At 38.4% G+C, this 16,245-nt stretch overlaps 1 protein-coding gene across 3 annotated transcripts in view; it reads right to left on the bottom strand.

The window, feature by feature from the left end:
* ITCH (itchy E3 ubiquitin protein ligase) overlaps window positions 1-16,245 on the bottom strand; it is a 64,514-nt gene that overhangs the window by 23,683 nt on the left and 24,586 nt on the right. For all 3 annotated transcript variants that reach the window (XM_075721436.1, XM_075721434.1, XM_075721435.1), the window contains exons 2-8: window positions 14,572-14,662; window positions 11,875-12,013; window positions 8,721-8,845; window positions 7,347-7,484; window positions 5,131-5,173; window positions 2,896-3,065; window positions 1,475-1,709 (exon numbers count right to left, since the gene is read on the bottom strand). In XM_075721436.1, coding sequence (XP_075577551.1) covers window positions 1,475-1,709; window positions 2,896-3,065; window positions 5,131-5,173; window positions 7,347-7,484; window positions 8,721-8,845; window positions 11,875-12,013; window positions 14,572-14,641 — 920 coding nt within the window. In that variant the 5' untranslated portion in view covers window positions 14,642-14,662. The remainder of the gene's footprint in view (window positions 1-1,474; window positions 1,710-2,895; window positions 3,066-5,130; window positions 5,174-7,346; window positions 7,485-8,720; window positions 8,846-11,874; window positions 12,014-14,571; window positions 14,663-16,245) is intronic.

The raw sequence follows: 16,245 nt of genomic DNA, 5'->3' as shown, positions 1-16,245 counted from the left end.
TAAAACAGTATTTTTGTCTTCCTCCAGATCAAACTACTCCAACCATTCATGTAAAGTATAAATATGAGAAATGTTTGTTTTATTTCTAAATAAAATGCTTGAAACTAACACTTGGTTCATGAGATGCACCAAAATGCTGTACAATATACAGTGGTACAATGTTCATATTAACAGTAGTTCTGTGTCAGCTAGAATACAAAAAAACGTTCTACATGACCACCTTCAGTTTCTGGGAAACCGAAGCTAAAATTCATGCCTACACATACAATTTTAGCAAGCAATGAAGCATAGTTTTGTATTCAATATCAAGTATATCAATAACTTGTTGGCCAGAATCATCTGTAGAGCATAATCCCCTTTTAAAGTAACATTAATTCAATTTAAATCCTCAAAATATGCAAATTTTGCACAAATCACATATATGCAGAGTTCATCGTAAGGGCACTAGTCACATTTTCTGCCTATGCAGCATTTGGGACACTGACTTACACTTGTATTTGCATCAAATGTAACATTAGTCTAGTCTACCCTGATTGGCTTAGAGTAGACTTGGTAGTGTAGGTTAATGGTTGGACTGGACGATCTTAAAGGGCTTTTCCAACCTAAATGATTCTGTGATTCTGATTCTATTAGTTTAGTGGTGGACTTTACTGGTAGTGTTAGGTTAATGGTTGGACTGGATGACCTTAAAGGTCTTTTCCAACCTAAATGATTCGATGATTCTATGATTGCAGGGCAAAAAAGCATGCTAATTTGCCATTTCTGTTGCAATCAAAATGGTAAAGCAACACCACTCATTTCAAGACTGCTTTTATATTTCACAGTTATCCTGTGAGTAAGCGATATAAATCAGACCTCTCCTACCCTTTGGTTCAACTGCCTGCAAATTAAGGCAGGTATTTCACCAATTACACCACTCATATTGGGAAGCTTTGCTTTTCCTCACTCGAGGAGTCCACAAACTTTTTTTTTTTTTTTTTAACATTTAGAATCTAAATGAGAGCTTTGAGGCAACAGACCAACCATCTGGCAAATTCCACACGTGCCTGAACCACAACAGTGTGCCCACGCTACTCCCAGGAGCTGTAGTATGAAGTCCAAAACTCCAGGATATATCACAGATTATGTACTGCAGTAGCAGCTTTTCTTCTACTTACCTATACCAATATTTTACTACCTGTCTTCATTCTAATTTGAAGACAGCAAGCTGTCACACTGTTTAAAACTTCTATGTTTCACTGACATGGGAGTGTATGACAAGTATCAAAAATATCTGAAAGATTAATTTTTCTTGAATACACCATGTTTGAAGGCCTACCAGACAAAACAGTTATGAAAACCTCCAAACTATTATCAGGGGAGATGTTTGTTATGCAGCAAAAAGCAGATGTTATGAATGTTTTGTTACACCTACTGTAAGTAAAATAAAACCAAACCAGAAACGTGGCACAAAAAAAAGTTATTAAACTCGTACCCAGGTGGAAGAGGACCTTGACTGACTGTAGTAAGTGCCTGAGGTGGAGGATTCACGGGCTGGACTTGTCTTGATACTGGAGGGGTGGCGAGCGCAGCCGTTGCAGGAGCTGTTGTTGCAGCTGTTGCCCCCTCAGGGCTCTGCTCTGAAGATGTATTTGCGGCTGTACCTGCCAGCGATCCTGCACTGGCCCCATCATTTTCTGTGGATGCGGATGAAGGACCATTTACACTCGCTGTGATGTCAGAGAGAAAACCAGAAGGAAAAAAGCCTTTAACTGATATTTATCACCAATCTATTTTAGAAGTTGTAAATCACAAAAGTAAACATGCAGGAACTGGTATTTCCAAGTGCACGCATAAAGCCACATTTTACAGCTTACACAAAAACCAAAAAGCAATTTTGTCTCACTTTGTAAAAATGCTTTAATCCAAGAACTGCCATCAATAGCACAATTTTAATATTTCTGATAGAATAAATCATATTTACCAAAGCAAGTTGTCTGCATTCTGTAAACTCTAAATGATTATAAACAAAAAACTACTTTCTTGCATTGATGAGTTAATTATTTTCCATTTATTATTTGGAATAATAATTTAAGAGATAATAAGCATAAAATTTTCAAGAAGAGCTTTGACATTGCATGGAAAGAAATTATCGGAATGGGAGGGGAATACATACATTCTTTAAACATTTTCATTTTTTTCTGAATGCCATTTGGTGGGTGGGATTAAAAGTTGTATAGAAGTCAGGCCTTACTACTGAACTACACTGGATTAATCTTTTAAATTAATTACTGTATCGCAGTTTCCCATCCAGACTAAGCATTTACCAGCTGTAATAGTGAGACTACTGAAACAGACTGCAGCGTACGGGGGTAAGAGAGTTACCCTAAAAACATCAACTAACTTTTCAGGACTACTTGTCTTAAAGTTTTGTCATTTTTAAATAAGCAGATAAAATTTTTTAAAAATTCTATCCATTTCAGTGCAAAAGAGTAATGAATGTTTTAAATACTGCGAAATAGCAGCACTTAACTAGAATTGTAGAAACAAATAACAAGTATTTCAAAACCCAGTATTATCAGCTTGAGACAATTCTGCGAGTCCTTCAGTAGATTTCATCTCAAGCCTCAAACTCAGGAGACATTTTAGTGCTGTAGTAGCATTCACTTGTGTTCTTTTGGTCCCAGCAACACGATACGTAGCAGTATCACTGCAATCATTACTTAGCAGACATTTCTAATACGAACAACGACTGAACAACATGTACTGAACGTAAGCTAAAAAACAGTCCTTCAGAAATTATCCGCCAAAGAATTTACCATGAAAAACTGTAGTTAAAAATCAGCATCAGCAATGGCTCCATTCAGTCCAAGAGTGTGCAGCTTTGAAATGAATGCCCGGCCCTAGAATGCTTACCAGCTACTGAAGTGGGTCTGCGGGGAGTGGGTGGAGGGGGTCTAGAAGGCCTGGGAGGTCTAGAAGGTTTGCAGTTTCCATTTGTGAGTAATGGAGAATCACTGCCATTAACAGTCTTGTTTTCATTGGCGGCAGCATCTTCACAGCTTTCAAGGCCATTTGAGTTAGTCCTTTTGCAGGAAGAGACAGAAAGGAGAACTGTTCTAACAGTGTGTGGATGACATTAAACTTTGTGGAAGACACCAGAATGTGATAGTTATGACTAGGTGAGATTCTTACACTCATTATAATTATAAAAACCTATACATCTGTATAAACATACTAAGAGTTTATCTCCTGAGGTATGTGAAACCTCAACTGATGAAAAGGTTGCGAAATAGATGTGTAACACATCTGCCACTTTCATTTCCCAACTCGGCACACCTGCCTTTAGGCCCAGGCTCCGATTTCTGCTGCTCAGCTATTTCCGCCCATGAATTCCACTTGTCTCTAACGAGATGGGAAGCTGAGACCTGAGACCAGCCTGTGTGCACTTGCTCCACAGGGCTAGCACATGCTCAGAACAAACAGAATGCTTCAAATGTTTAGAAAACTTAATTACGCATACACCAATTTCCCCCCTAAACTCAACTGTGGAAAGGGCTGAAGAGTTTAGGACTAAACATTACAATTTTGACCAACAGCTATGAGTATAAGCTTCTCAACTTTACAAGAATTAAGAAACTAATTAGCAGTACTCACCCATTCTCTACAGTTCTAGCAGTGTATTATTCTGATATATTTGTAGCTCCTTAAGCAGAGCTACAGGTATCTACGTCTTTACTTCTAAAGCATTTTATTTTTGGAATATGTTGAGCAAAATAAAAAAGATTGTCAACTAAAATTCTAGTGGATTGACAGGTCAAGTACATAGGCCATCAGTAATAAAATCATAGGTTACCGTTTCAGCCCAGTACCTGTAAAATTACATTCCTTTAAATGTACACAAAATAAAAACCAGTAGGTAAGCCTAAGTAAAACACAACTCATAGAGGATCAGGTACAGTGACGTACATTTGACCTCAGTATCATTGTCAAACACACTTTTGCTCTATACCAGGTGTGGTACACATAATTCACACCACACTACACCAATCCCAAAGTAAATGACTATGAAAGCATGTACAAATCATTCGTGATCTGAAGTTTAGCCTAGGTTTTCCTCAGTCCCAGAAAGCATACTGCTGCTGTTTGAACATTAAAACCAAAAGTGTAACCTTGTATCTGTCGTGTATTTGACTAGTTGGCTTAAAGTATAACAATGCATATCAAAACATCATTATACATGTAACAATAACCAGTGCTAGCCATATTCCAGATCATTTACGTGATCCTCACAATGGACCTTTAATGAACACCAAAAACCCCACTGGTTGGTACTAAAATGAAATCAGCTGTATTACTATCATCATCATGCTATTACACACTCAGGCATTCTGAATGCCCAAACATGGAAACATTCTTCTGAGCATGAAAACAAAACAGAACAAAAATAAACTTTCATGGAAAGACTTTAGACAACATAGCTAAGAGAGTTACAATCTATTAAAAAAAATAGTGAAATTTAACTGAGCTACTCCAGATGTCATCCAAGAGTGTTGTGCATTGTACAGATCCTTAAAATACTTGTAGTACTGGGAACTAACTGAAGTGGCATGGTGCTCACTGCAGGTTAATCCACCATCAAGTACAGTCACGCTTTTATCCCACCAAGCAGCAGGGTACCTAATCTGATATCTGACCTTAAAACACTGCAACTGCTAGACAGCTTTTGGTATCTTCTTAGCAAAGCTAAATATAATTCTGATACCTCCATGCTATAAAGCAAAACAGTAAAAATAACCAGTGCCATTTACTCACCAGTGGGATTTTTTTTTTTTTTTTAAATATTTTACTTTGGTTAATCATTGGGAGAAGGATAAGGAACCCAAAGGGGAAAAAAAACCAAAAGATCGGTCAGGTATGGAGGCAAACTGAAGCTAAAAGATGGGGCTCATATGGAAAACAATTTAAGATGTGACTGTACAACAGTACAGTATTTTTGTTTAGGACATACTCAGATCTTTGAACAGATACTGTTGCAGGGCATACTCAGAAATTTTTCAGTTGTCATCTTTATAAAACACACAATTTCTCTTTCAAAAATGCAAACACTAAAAGGCAGTATAAAAAACAAAAAAAGAAGAGAAGTCTTACCGTGTATCATTCCTTACTCTGGAGCTATCGCTCTGTGTAGGACCTTAAATACCAGAAAAAGACAACAGAAGTATAAGCAACATTCTGGATCATTTCCAAGAAAAGAAGCAGTCTTTAATGCTCACATTCTTTCAAATGTGGAGGTGATACACTATGTGCTGCTTATCTACTGTCGCATTTCAAAACTATACATAGAGACATGCAAAATGTATATATGTGTGTGTATACTTTTTTTTTTAAAAAAAAAACACTGCCACTGTAATAATTTCACCTTATGGAAGATACAGCAGGATGTCATTTGACTGCATGAATATTCCCAAACACACACAGTTCAGTAACATTGTCTCCTGTCTTTGTAGCAGTATCAAGCAATGTTCTCCCTTCTTCCAGTGGAGCTGGCTTTTCCTAGTCTCCCCCTTTTCAAGGATGACAGGCAGAGCAGGAAGGGCAACAACTTCTCTAAAATCTTCTCTCTGGCTGGCTCGCAAGCCACCGCAGGGGCTTTGCTTTCTGGGGCTCTCTAGCCTGGACCCTCCCCTTTCTCTGTAAACTATTTAGCATAAAGCCATTCAAGCAGGTACAAAATACGGCTGCACTCCAAAGAATTACAGCAGCTCAGCCCAGATTTGCAAACATTTTGCAACTGCTTATTCAGCCAGCGTGGAAATATTTGCCTTTTGTGCCAGCATTTGCAATGCTTGAATATGCAGCACAGAACTGCTCATTCACGTAGGTAGCACAAGTACTTTATTTCCATAGAATTAAACAAATGTCATTAACAAAGAAATCAGTTATCAATTCTGATGGGAACTATGTACAGATCTAAGCCAAGGATGTAGTCGTGTAACAGCTTATGATAATGTGCTGTTAGTGGGCTGTGCATGGAAATTATTTTGATCCCAGAAACAGCAATCTTAATTTAAAAAGCTACTCAATAAACAATGTATTTGCCTGTAAGTACCTTTAGCCTGTACAATAAGAATGTGTTAGACTACTTCAAGATTCAACCCTTTCCTCATGTGCTGCAGTCCCCCAATTATCTGGCAACCCTCTGCTGAACTTCTGGCTTGGTATGTCAGCTGGGGCCTTTACTATCACTAGTACTCAATTCCACTACCTGCACGCTTTTTTCTACTCACTGGCATCTTTTTCCCAGGAGGTGAATTTCAAGAAATGGAAGAAAGCACAGATGAAAACCAAGTACTGCATAAGAGGGAAGTCTGTGACTTTCACTAGGTGTGTCTATCAACACTGCTCTACAAGCCCCACACAAGCCCAGCATTTGGCTTTCGTTTACCAAAAAATCCCACATCATCAGATCATGTGATTGATCCTTTTAACAAGATGCAAAGAAAGATGGACTAAAAGCTTTAAGAAATAATGGTTACAAAGCTAGCATGTTAATTGAATTTCCCTGTGATACTTAGATGGAAACTCAAAGCAACTTCCTCTAGTCCTTTTAAAAAAAAAAAAAGAGGAGAAGCCTAAAAATTGCCCATTAACTGCCTAGCTGGTTGCTACAGCAGACAGTAGCTCCAATGCTGCCTTCTGGAGAAATAACCTCTTATCTATTTCTACTTTGCAATGTACAATACCCTCAAAAATGCTCCATTGCCTGTCCTGCACCAATGGAATTAAAACCCCTTACTTTTTATTTTAGTGCAATTACACATTTTACATGTATTCAAGATTTTCAGTCAAAAATCACACGAGTTATGTGAAACTGAAGACACCAACTGAACAGCACAGCAGATCCCTCTCTGCAGCACTCCACAGGGAACAAAATTATGAAAACATTTATTTAAATGAGATACTTCAAGTAAAACAAATATGAACCCATGAATGCTAGTGAGCAGAATACTTATTATAAGATCAAACTAACTTTTTTTTTTCCCCCTGTTTATGATGTTATTAAACATTCAGAGAAGCTAGAGGCTTTCATTAAAGTTTGGGATTGCTAGATGTAAGTTACCAAAGTCCAGAAAATAAAAATGTTGATCTTATTTTCATTACAGTAAGGCTGAAAATCTTCACTGTGGACTATGACTCCACCTCAAATAAAAAATGCGTAAGAGTTCTGGTCTCTAAAAACAGGATGTTATAGAAACCACTGTTATTGAGATTATTAAAACATTTTGTTAAAGCCTCCAGAAAAAAGAAAAAAGTTTGTATAGCAGATAAATGTAGAAGGCACATTTGAATTGAAAATTACTTACTTCTTGTACTTGAGGCATCACCGTTGGTTAAGAGCTCAGGATCTACCTGCATTCCATCTAGACAGACAGACAAATCTCCTACCACTTCTGCTGGTTCTCTGTCACCAACAAGATGCAACGTCACCACTACCTGCTCAACTGAAAAAGAACAGAAAAGAATGGGAGTTTATCTTACTACATGACAAAAAAGTGCATTTTATTCAAGAAGCCAATCATAGACCACAGTGATCAAGAGGAAAAAAAAACCCAAAACCAAACAAAACCCAGAACTACAGCTCTGTCTCTCCATAACATTTCATGTTTTGTGTAGTAAAACTAATCGTTTCCAGGTGTCAGTTAGAAGTTATTATTTCTACAAAAAGGGAAAAATTGGAGCATAAACTTGTTGCTGCCTAAAGAAAGTATTATCATTACAGCAGAGATTGAGTCTCACATTTCTGCCCATACTTCTGAAGCAATTAATACACCTGTCCTCAAAAACCTGTAGTTAGGAAATGTAATCACCTTATTCTTCATACAGAGCAGATAACAATTCTATCTGATTAAAATATTACACATTTATCTAATGACATCAACATTCACATTTAGAATGCGAAGATTTTGCATCATATCCCCAGATCAAAGGTATTTTCAGGGCAAATAACTGTAAATAAACATTCTTGATAAAATGGTTTGAAACAAAATCCAGTGAATTCCAGCAGGGTATCTGGTGTTGTACAAAACAATGTAGTTACCCAAGGTAATTTTCACCCAGATTCAGCAGGACAGCAACACTGTCAGGAGAACAGCTTATTACACTGCTATCAACATGCTGCATTTACAATGCCCACATCTGAAAGTCCGGAAGCAAACGCTTCTTTAAAGGACAGAACATAAGTATGACAGCACAGAGCTATATGCTGTAGCAACGTAAATTCTGTAGCGGGTGTGTAGAATTCTGTATTTCTCTTTCAAGCTTCATAGGATGCACATACTGCCTAAAGGCTAACTAGTTCTAAGATGCACGAAGTAATACAACATATCCCTGTAACACTATTTAGAACAAAAATAACTTTACACGTTTCCTGGTCTAGCACCAGGAACATAGAGTTTTCATTTTTAAGCTGTATAAAAGGAAACTCTTTTTTTTTAATTAGGCTCTCACTCTCGCACATACTAGCAAAGTGAAAAATACCGTGTTTTCCATGACACCATAGCAGACTGTGTAACAAAAAAAAGTTTACACTGAAAAAGTAGGAGGAAACTCATAAATGCAATTTGTAGCAACAAAAGGAAATCTTAAGGGCCACCTACACAGTTGCACACAGCATTCATTAACAGACAATTCCTGGCAAATTCTGCAGCATTCCAAAGTATTGTTAATCTTATACTTACGTTTCATACTGTTCGATTTCAAAGTCTCATGAATATCCAGAGCAGCACTTCCCAGAAGGACATCAGATTTCAATGTTTGATGGCTCCAGACTCGAAAGTTTAATTTACTTACAGGAGTGACAATTCTGAAAAGAAAAAGTTGAGTACTGCGTAAGGGCATTTGTTGGCAGGGGAAGTGAGTGAACTGAGAAATCTACTTCAAGTGTCACTTAAAATTATTTAAAAACAAAGAAATAATGGTGGTAACATCAAACCATTTCTAATTATCACATTCTAGTATGCAGTCACATTTATATGTCACATAAATCAGGACTGTTCCAAGACTGATCACAGACTGAGTACATTTTTTATTATTACTATCTTAAGGAAAATATCTCTAGAAAAACTGCCAGCTCACAATTAACATCTGAGTGTAACCAGGATTAGAAAAAAAAAAAAAAGCTGGATTCTTGCAGGTTCACATTTCATGAGCATTCAGCACTGGAGTACCTTGATGCAAGAATTTTTCACACAGAGAGGGAAGACAGCAATGTGCTTTCTGAAGAGGTTATCAGAAAATTTTAGGACATCCCATAAAAAAGGGAAGTCCTCAGAAATACTAAAAATTATTTCAAGTATTTTTAGAAGATGACTGATCCCCTAATAAGCTGGCACATACTTATATTATGACAAAGAAGCAGGAATATATAGAAAATTATTTAACATTTTACTAGTATACTTTTGGCTTCACAATGCATTTACTGAGAACAGAAGAACACACTACATCTTCCATGGCTGAACAATTTAAAAGCTCCCTCACCATTTCCAGGAGCAGGATGTATTACTTCTACAGCATGCTAATTTATGTCCTTGGGAGAACTGGCTCCAGGTTTACTACCAGGAAAGCCCCTTACGCACCCAACTATCACAACAGTTTCTCTTCATTCCAAATCAAGTAATTAAAAGAAGAATTCAACCATTTATTTCTACTCCCCTTTCACTTCCCTGAGGCTTTTCTTAATTTTTTCCTTTAGCGACACAAAAATCTGAGCTTCATTCAAAGCATGGTTCTTCTACAACCTGGAAAGACACCTTCCAGAGAGCAGGCACAGTCCAAACAGTGGCAGTGTAAGCCTCTGCGCAGTCCAAACAGGAGCCAAAGTCCTCTCTGAAAAATCCCGTGGGCTGGTAAGGTCATAAAACCACAATACTGCAGCCTCTGCCAAACACGCACTTTGCATTTGTCAACCTGTGGCACAGAAGGCACAGCTCTGCTCCTGGGAAAGCCATCAGCAGAGTCACTCCCTAAACCTGAAAGCTCTCGCCGAAGGCTTACCAACGCGGCCAGCCCTCCACTCCCACATCCACGCCAGCCGTTACGCGCCGGGAAGGCCCCTTCCCGGAGAAGAAACACAAGGAAACAGAAACACTTTCTGCCACAGCAGTTACTTAGTCTTCCTCCCTCTGTAGAGGGATAATGAGATACCGAGAGAATAAAGGAACTCTCCCAGTGGTAAGAAAAACCTAAAAGCCTCGATTTTTCTTTTTCCTTCTTGAAAGTATTCGGACAACAGCAGAAAGATGAGCATCACAAAATAGCTGATACTACAATTAAGAATGGACTCAAAACTTTTTTTTTTCCTAGAAAGTTGCTCTTAGAGGCAAAATATTCACCTGCCCCTCATGCTCCCTTGAGTTTTGAGAAGCCTTACAGAGAAACAAATTGATGTCAGTATCAGCTGCTGACATTGTATGAACACATTTCTGTTTCATTTAAAAAAAAATCCCTAACAGCAACTTAAAAATAATTTTTAATACTGATATCCTTTTCCATAAAGAACATTCTAGCATTTATATATTTTTAAATTATTTTAATTGTGAAAAACAAGTATTACAAATGACTGTTTATTTTCTCAGTGGATAATTCCACTTGTATATGGTTGCTAAGTGCAGACTTTCACGGACGATCCCTTCGGAATATGCAGCTCCACCTAACAGACCGCCTCCTAGAAGAGGAACCCATGCTCCACACCCATTTGCAGAAGCCATTGCACTTTGCCTTTTATTCTGAATCTGAATGTAAGCAGCCGTGTCAAAATATTTCCTAAAAACCAATTAACTCGCTAAGCTCCACGTAGCTTTAGTGTAATCTTCAGTGAAGCTGATACGCATTGGGCGTCTCTGTTCAGCGCTTACCGAACAAGAGCAAAAATTGCCCACGCATTATTGCATGGACTTGCACAGTGCAAGCCACACACATTTCAATTAAAAAAAAAGGAAAAAAGGCAGGCTTTAAAAGCTAAATGAAAATTGAAAATTCTGCTCTTGCACACTGATATGCATGTAAAGCACAAGGTTTTCTTTTTCTTAAAGTATTTCTTTGCCATGGAAAGTAAGGTAAATAGTAGCAACTAAAACTTCATAATCACCTGAATTACAAAAAAGGTTTTCATCAGGCAGCAATGTTCAAGGTGCCCCAAGAATAATAATTTAGAATTTAAGCATAAGCAAACGTGCATGCACAAGACTGACCTTTATCCCAATGTTGCACGTGACACATTCTTAAGAGAAAACTAAATTTTACAGAAGCTGCAGATCATTTTTTTTTCTGTGCTCCTACCATCTCACAACACAAATACCGGGCCAAGCAAACATCACAGCTGTGTTCATCTTGAATCTAATGTTAGTTTTGTACTCTGAAGGCACAAATTAATCAGGAATTTTGTACTTGTGATTGAATTTAGACATGCCCAAGAGAGCTAACCACCTGTGCCATGGCATAGTACACAAAGAACAGCTACACTTTTCAGCCATGGTATTTCTGAAACACTGCAACCTTAAACGTGACAACAAAAACGTGCATGGGACTGTCAGTTTTAATATTAGATTACCTTGCTTTCCTTACTACTCGCAGCATTAAAGTTCCTTTGGTATGCCACATACATTAACACAGAATACATTCCTCCATAAGCATTAGGTCCTTTCCACAGGACATAATGCAATAGTTTGTAAATACATATTCCAGTCTGTAGCATATTCGCTCCAAAAACTACACAAATATCTTCATATCATGTAACACTGAATGCCTTGCTTAAAATAAAAACACAACCCTTAAGTCCACTGCCAATTGCATTCATTTAGCTCAAATAAATTGGAAAACAATCATCAAACCTACACTGTAAGATGCTGTTTCCACTTCGGACTATTTGTATTGTTGCATTTTTCTGTCTTCTTCGACTGTCCATCTACTGAGACTTCCACATAAGGGCTAGGTCCAAACCATTTATTTTTTTCTTTTAGTTTTGCTGAAATAACTGTTAAGAAAGAGAAAAATAATAATTTACTCAATAAGATTTCAACATCAAATAATATTTTTCAGTTGTGTGCTTTGGTTTTCACGCGTCAGGTCACTGATGCCTGACAATAATGCTCAAGAAAAAAAAACCCAATACATTAGATGGACAAAAATGCTCTTGGATTCCAGATCATTTTATACAATGCTATAGCTCACACAAATGCCTAAAACATGTAACAGTACTTCTATAACATCAGACATTATAATTAGTGACAATCAGTATTAGATCCACAAAAGCACTTAGGTGTTGAAAGTAGAAAATACCCTTTACAACCTCCTCCTGCCTGTCACCAGCCAAGAGAATTCTTGGCATTTATTACACTTGCTTGCTAAAAAGCTCCAAACATGATCTGTCTCTCATTAAGGAATCATGGAAAACTGCCACCACTTCTGGTGAAAAGAACATCATTAAGAAAAAGAACGTAGTGTCAAGTTTTCTGTATCAAAGCAAGCTTACAGAAAAGCTAACTAAAGGCAAACTCTGAGTTCCAATAACTACCTGCCATTCTAGAAACAGCAAAACCTGGACAGGACTTGCAGCTCTAGAGCTTTAATTTGGAGGAAAAGGGTGAGTTGTGTTTATTTGTTTGGTTGGTTTGGGTTTTTTTTTGTTTGGGTTTTTTTAAACATTCAACATCATTGACTGCAACGCTCCTGTCTTTCCAAACAGCGTGGCTGCGTTGCCTCCATTTAGCCAAAGCAGCATGCGTGTGTGTGAGCCTATCCCCGACATCTGACTCTTGGATTAGGAGTGTTCTTGGATTCCTTGGCAACACTAAACTCACAAAACAGTACTTAAGACAAAGATATCATTTCCAGTTGGCCAGTGAACTCCACTCTGTTCTAACAATTTGGTCTCCTGTGTTTTCATCACCCACCTCAGCTGCACTGCATCCTTAAAAAAAAAGGATAACTAATTCAAGCCCATATGGCTAATCTACCTAGATTCCCTTTATAGTCTGTGCTCCTTCAGAGATTTAGAGAAGTAGCTTAGTATAAACTGCTCTGCACTGCTCCCAAGGGAAACTATATTACAGACATCTTCCAGAAATTAAGTTCAGTTAGCTACCATGAATTTTCACAAATAACTCCCCTTCCCTTCCCCTCATGTCTCCAGTACTTCTGTACTACAGCATCTCACTCCCCAACATCGCTAGCTATCTCAAAGGCATCAAGACCTACTCTGAGGCAGCGCAAATCAGCAGGCTTGTACCTACTTTCAAGGTTCTTACTCACCCAGGCAACCTGAAAGTTCATTTAAAACTAATGAAGACAGCAGAACGGGAAGGTGAGGGTAGGGCAGATGGGTGGTGCTGTTTACAGAAATGTCTACAGAAAGGTAACGCCTGCTTGCGCAGAAAGCAGCGTACTTGCAGACTGTGGCTGAACTACAGAAATGAAGAACCATTCAAACGTCTTAGCAGTCTCAGTTCTAAACACCAAGACATTTCTTGAACTTCACTTTCTTTATGCAAGTCACAGGCCTTTAATGGAGCAAGCCTTAGACAGCAATCACCACTTCAATCCTTAGCTCTGCTCTCCATAGCTATGTGGGGGTGGACCTCCTTCCACACCTCCTCAGTTCTTCTCTCCAATATGAACCTATAGGGACAAGACTTCTCTTAAAGTCTCACGGCCTACTGAGAAAAAACAAGCTTGTGATCTCAGTGGGACAGCTAGAGCCAGTATAACTTATTCAGTTCCAACCTCCCTTCTAGTCTAAAGCTCTCCCACCTATTTTTGACAATTCTTTTCATCCCCACAATATCAGCTCTGTGAAACTTCTGCATATACCCACAGTTCTTCCACACTGAGGATACAAAATTTACCCCGATGCTTCTAAACATAGACCTGTGTACATCCACAGATCTCCCATTTCCAGGCTTCAGCTTTTATGCTTTAGTAAAAATTGTCAGAGAACAAAAGTTGAGGAAAACTTGGTAGTTAAATTTCAACAGCTGCTCTGTTGGTGGGGCACTACAAAAAAATCAAAGCATGTCATGCAAATCCATTCCTATGCAATCAATTACAGTAATATTCTCACCAACACTTTTATTAAAGCTCCTTTACAACGGTGGCCGTAAAAACATGTAACAAGGGAGAAGCAGTAAGTCAAATTTAATGAACAGCAGTTCACTTAGCTTGAGACCTAAAAAGATTGTTAGGAGAAAGTGTTAGATTTGGTATTATGTCAAGTGTTAATGACTGAAAGCAGTATCATATTACATTATTACATTTCAAAGAGGACAGTTCTGTACAATTTAATAGCATTCAGAAAGAATTATTCCTTTTTTTTAAAAAACAAAAATCTAGAATTCCAAAATGCATTTTAGATAAAATCCTGAATAGCTCTATTTCTGCCAAGTAATGATTGTGTAACACCATCAATTTTATCATGCAACTTCTCTTGGGTTTTGTACAACTCAAAACTTCCTGAGATGCAACCTTCCATTTAATTGTGGGAAAAACACTTTCACATTTCTAATCAGAAAAGACAGATCCTTTCAAAAGGCTTACCAGTGATTTGAAGCTGTGATTTCATGGAAAACCCACTGGATGGTCCTGATCTGGACCCACTGCCAGCCATAATACAGGCTGGATCTTGAATCTAGATGAAGAGACAATGTAAACATTTGAATCCTCAGAAACTCAAAAATTAAATCATCTGTTTTTTGACATGTAGATACATTATACTGCAAACAAAACCACCACACTTCTTTTCTTTCTAGTTCCTTTCCATTTCCCCCAAATACAGAAAACGGTTTACAAAGGGCTTAGCCTCTACTATTACATGATCTGTAAATATTCATGTCCTAGGCAAAAAGGTCTTTTGATTTTGTCCCTTCAATTTGCCAATTAACTGAGAGCGAATGACGTTCTAATCACAAAGTTTGCTGTACCTTTTACGTCCGAAAAATATCTGCCTGTTTTGATGTCGTAAGTCCTGGGTAAGAAGTTTATTTTCCCATGTCAAGTATTACTTGGTTTAAAAAACAAAAGAAACCCACAATCCACAAGCATAGGAAAAAGGCTGAAAATGAATTATTAAATTAAAAAGTGAATTTCAAATTTAGAGAAATCTGCTTCTGTATGTCTTTTGTTTTCACTTGGTCAGATCAAGTCTGCAGACAGGGGCTGTAATTCTACAAAGCACTTCACTGAAAGAGGAAACACACCGCTTCTGAAAGACGGGCAGACAACCTCTACAGCCCAGCCTCTCAGCACACCCCGATCCTCACACTTGCGCTCGCCTGATCCTCCCAGCACTCCTACCATTCTTTGAACCTGATTCGATTCAGTATTTGGGTTGGGGGGGGTGGGGGGGCGGGCAGGGGAAAGAAAGTACACAATACACATCATAGAGTTTTGATATTAACAGACAGAAATGAAATAGAGTGCTATTATATTAAAAATAGACATCGCTTTGGACATATCCAGATATCCTTGTCTCCTATTCATTTTTAAACCACATTTTCAGCTCAACATCCCTTACCAACTAAACTAGATATATAACAGTAAGTCCTCTACAGCAGATTACCCACTGGAAAACGAATGGGTTATTGCAGACTCCAAATTACCTGCTGGATACAACTTCCAGACTGCCTACTGCATCCCTCATGCCGTGTTCCCTCTTTCGTGCCATTTCCTGTCTTCTGCGGTCATAACCTATCGCCAAAGGATTCATCCACCTGTCTGTCCGACCTCTCTCTTTGGGCTCCCACCTGTCGCCAGGCTCAGCTACTCCGGCCAAGGCATCAGCTAATCAGCCCACGCAGACCTCCCAGCCCACTGCTGCACGTCTTTGGTCAGCCACTGAAGCCGAATCCTAAAGCGGGTCAAGTATCACGTGCCAGCTCCCAGGTCATTTTCTGCACACAACATTATTTCCAACAAGGAAAGTAGCGTGTTGGCTTAAGCTGCTGGTACCTGTATCTTAAGTACAAAAGGCTGTACGTATGAACTTACCACTGAAAACAGCACAAGCAGTCTGAACAAGTGCATGTCTTGTCCTCCGCACGCCACGCAAAACAGAATTTGTGAAAGCGGACAAGATCTGAATATTGCAGCTTTCTTTTTAGAGGCTGCAATCCGAAGCATAAGTCTGCATGCTGTCAAGCTGATAATTCCACAGGTATTTTCAAAGTGCTAAAATGGGAAGTTCTTGCATCCTACAGCTCGCTGATGCTACTG

Source organism: Pelecanus crispus, chromosome 14 (genome assembly GCF_030463565.1).
Source record: "Pelecanus crispus isolate bPelCri1 chromosome 14, bPelCri1.pri, whole genome shotgun sequence".
NCBI lineage: Eukaryota > Metazoa > Chordata > Aves > Pelecaniformes > Pelecanidae > Pelecanus > Pelecanus crispus.
Note: the sequence above shows the minus strand (reverse complement) of the source record. Positions and strands in the feature narration are given on the sequence as shown.